This window comes from Myotis davidii, unplaced genomic scaffold, assembly GCF_000327345.1.
Source record: "Myotis davidii unplaced genomic scaffold, ASM32734v1 scaffold1288, whole genome shotgun sequence".
In the NCBI taxonomy this organism is placed as follows: domain Eukaryota; kingdom Metazoa; phylum Chordata; class Mammalia; order Chiroptera; family Vespertilionidae; genus Myotis; species Myotis davidii.
In genome coordinates this window covers 137,690-140,821 of record NW_006299272.1, presented here as the reverse complement: position 1 = coordinate 140,821, position 3,132 = coordinate 137,690, and the positions used below count along the sequence as shown (strand labels likewise).

The 3,132-nt window shown below is 35.9% G+C and overlaps 1 protein-coding gene across 1 annotated transcript in view; it reads left to right on the top strand.

Moving 5' to 3' along the window:
- Window positions 1-2,679, top strand: part of LOC102760109 (doublesex- and mab-3-related transcription factor A1-like) — a 12,334-nt gene extending 9,655 nt beyond the window's left edge. The window contains exon 4 of the mRNA XM_006774821.2: window positions 1,775-2,679. Within this exon, the coding sequence (XP_006774884.1) occupies window positions 1,775-2,622 (848 nt within the window). The 3' untranslated portion in view covers window positions 2,623-2,679. The remainder of the gene's footprint in view (window positions 1-1,774) is intronic.
- Window positions 2,680-3,132: the final 453 nt, after the last annotated feature.

Genomic DNA, 3,132 nt, shown 5'->3' with positions numbered 1-3,132 from the left:
TACACAAAAGGACTTATATTCAAAATGAGGAAAACTATACACATCCAAAAACTACAAGACATAATATACAAGGATAAAAGCAAAGAGGTAAAGAGAGCAATAGAAGTTGAAAGAACAGAGAGATGATATAAGTGATATCACAGTATTTTAAAGACACCTTATTTTCTAGATGGTTTCATGCAATCCGTATTTTATTGCATTATATTATACTCCATGAGTACAATGTAATAACAACATATATATGTATACATATAAATTGCTTTAGAGGTGAAATTTCGAGGCCTTACATGTTCAGGGGGCTATATTTAGTGAATCATCCTTGAAAACAAAATGGAATGGCAGACCAATGCCAATCTCTCTCCACATGGCAGAATTACATCAAAAGAACTTTATTGTTTTATTTAAAGTTGACAGTACTAGAGTTGTTGAAATTTTATAGGAGAAACACCCTTTTTTTTGTTAAATGTTTGATGTAATGACAGCATTTTAGTGATCAAAATTTTCAATTGTACACTGACTTTAATTTTAAAATAAATCATAGATATTATTTTAGAATGTAGGACCTCTCCTTGAGAAAACATAGGAGTTTTGCAAATCATGGTTGCAAGTCACCGCTTTAGGCAATATTTGTCTTGTTGCATTCATAAGAAAGTAGAATAAGAAAGTTTGAAATTTTCTGAGTACCCCATTTGACAGTTTATTCTTTGAAAATGGAGATGAGATAAAATATGTCTATAGTATAAGCCAAAATAAAAGTTACTTAGTGAATATATGCATTATTATTTTCCTAAAGATATTCTTGTTTTATTAATATTCATGCTCAACCAGTTGAGATAGAAAAATCAGATTGCTCTATAAAAACATTTTTTTGAAAATTCCCCTTAAGATTACAAGGGAGTTGAGATTTGAAATAAATACGTAATATATTATTTTTACCACACACTTTGAAGGTCCATATAGATTACAATAGTACAATAGTGCTGTTTCTAATTTTCTTTTAGAAACAATTTGACTGTAATCTCTTTTCTCGACATTTTCATAGGATTGAAAAGGAAAGCCTGTATTTCGCAGAGGATTGTAAAAATACCAACTCTGTATCACCTTTCACTAAAATGAAGTGTGTGACTGGTGTGACTTGAGATTGGTACAGCAGTCATTAGTATTGGTTTAGATTTGAAATGGAGTAAACAATTTTGTTATTTTTTCACATTATTCAGGTAATTTAGTTGAAACTTGCTAATGTGAGCATTAAAAACCAATTGTAGAAATGTAGCATTAATGATTAAATAGAATATTCATTTTCATACTCAGGTTGCTTCTTCTTTTGATTTCTTATCTAAAACGTAACTATTTTACTCAGTTCTTTTTGCATCATGTCATTGTGAGAGGAAGACTCACGTGGATAACAGCAACACTTAAGTGACATTTACGAAAACTTCAGATTGCCAGTGTGCGATATTGGGTGTTACATTAACAATTTGGGATAGCAATGGACTCTCATTTCTGATTCCTAAATAACTACTGAATATATGTATTATTTCATTTTGTGATCTTAAAATGGCATAATAAATAGCATTTTCCCACTATTCCAACATTGGCATTTCCAAATGAGCTTTAAAAATTCTTACTCATTAAAATTTCTTACATGAATAAGTATTACTAATAAACTATGAGGGAATGAATTATTCTATCCAGTATTGATTTTGAGTGGGCAGCACGTTGTTCTGGGAAGTTTTTCCTTATTTGATTCCTTTTCTTTTTTTCTTTTCCCCAGAACACAAAGAGAGTAAATGTGACTCATACCAGAATGGACAAAAAGAACCAGTCTCCAACCCTCATCAGCTTACCCTGGAATCATCTCCTAAGCCTATTGGTGTCATTGGAAAACACAATCTTAGGTCATCTGTTTCAGAAAACTCAACCAAGGATGATAGCATTGTGTCTCCTCACCCTGGGGAGCAATCAGGAGGTGAAGGGAGTCCCAGGTCTCTCTCATCCTCTGATCTGGAATCAGGAAATGAAAGTGAGTGGGCCCAAAGCTTCACCGCTCCCCGATCCAGACTTCGCACCCTGTCCTCAAGACGGAGAGATCCTCTTGATATCCTTACCAAGATCTTCCCCAGTTACAGGCGCGGCCGGCTGGAGGGCATTCTGCAGTTCTGCAAAGGGGATGTGGTCCAAGCTATCGAACAGGTCCTCAGCGGGAAAGAACACCAACCAGACAGCAGGGACCTCGCGGGCTCAGGAGAATGGGGAAGTGCAGCTTTCCAGAGAGCTCCAAACTTTAGTTTAGCTGGAATTGGTTTTGGAACTCTAGGGAGTAAATCAGCCTTCTCTCCTCTTCAAACCAGCTCTGCTTCCTATGGACGTGATTCAAGTCTCCACAGCTTAAGTCCTAGACTAGGTATCAGTCCTTTACGGCTGGCGTATTCCGCTCCAGGAAGAGGGCTACCTGGTTTCATGTCTCCCTACCTCGCTCCTGGGTTGGTACCAGCGTTGCCTTTTCCCCCAGCTTTGGATTATGCCTTTTCGGGGATGATTCGGGATGCTTCCCACCATCCCAGTAAAGACTCTGTACCTGGCCGCAGACTGTGCTCCAGGCTGACTCAGGACAATCTGTAACACACCCGTTCTCCCTTTCTGAGGCATTTCTAGAAGGCAGGCAATGCAACCCACACCTACACCCACAGCCACATCTGTTAATGTGCTCACTGTGTGGGTGAGTGGATCACCAGGCCTTAAAGATGCTGTTTTTTAAAAGCAGTATAATAAACTTGAGATTTAAAGACTTCTTTAGCATTTATTAAGTGAAAGAAACATTTAAACATTGTATGTGCCTTAAATAAAGCCATTTCAAGAAATACTTTTATTTTAAACTAACACATTTTCTCCCTAAAATATACATTGTGAAATTTCTATTTTAAAACTGTGCTTGTTTTTATTTTATTGAAAACTGGAGTTGATAGTTGTAAAATACATTTGTAAGTATAAAACAATCCAGGATTATATAAAACTAACCAAAGGAAGAATTGAAAAATTGAGGTACTTCTCAATAATTATTGTTTTAAACTTTTTCTTTCCTTCTGTACCTTGTACACTGGAGAGAAAAAAAGTTATTCAAAGTATTTTAAA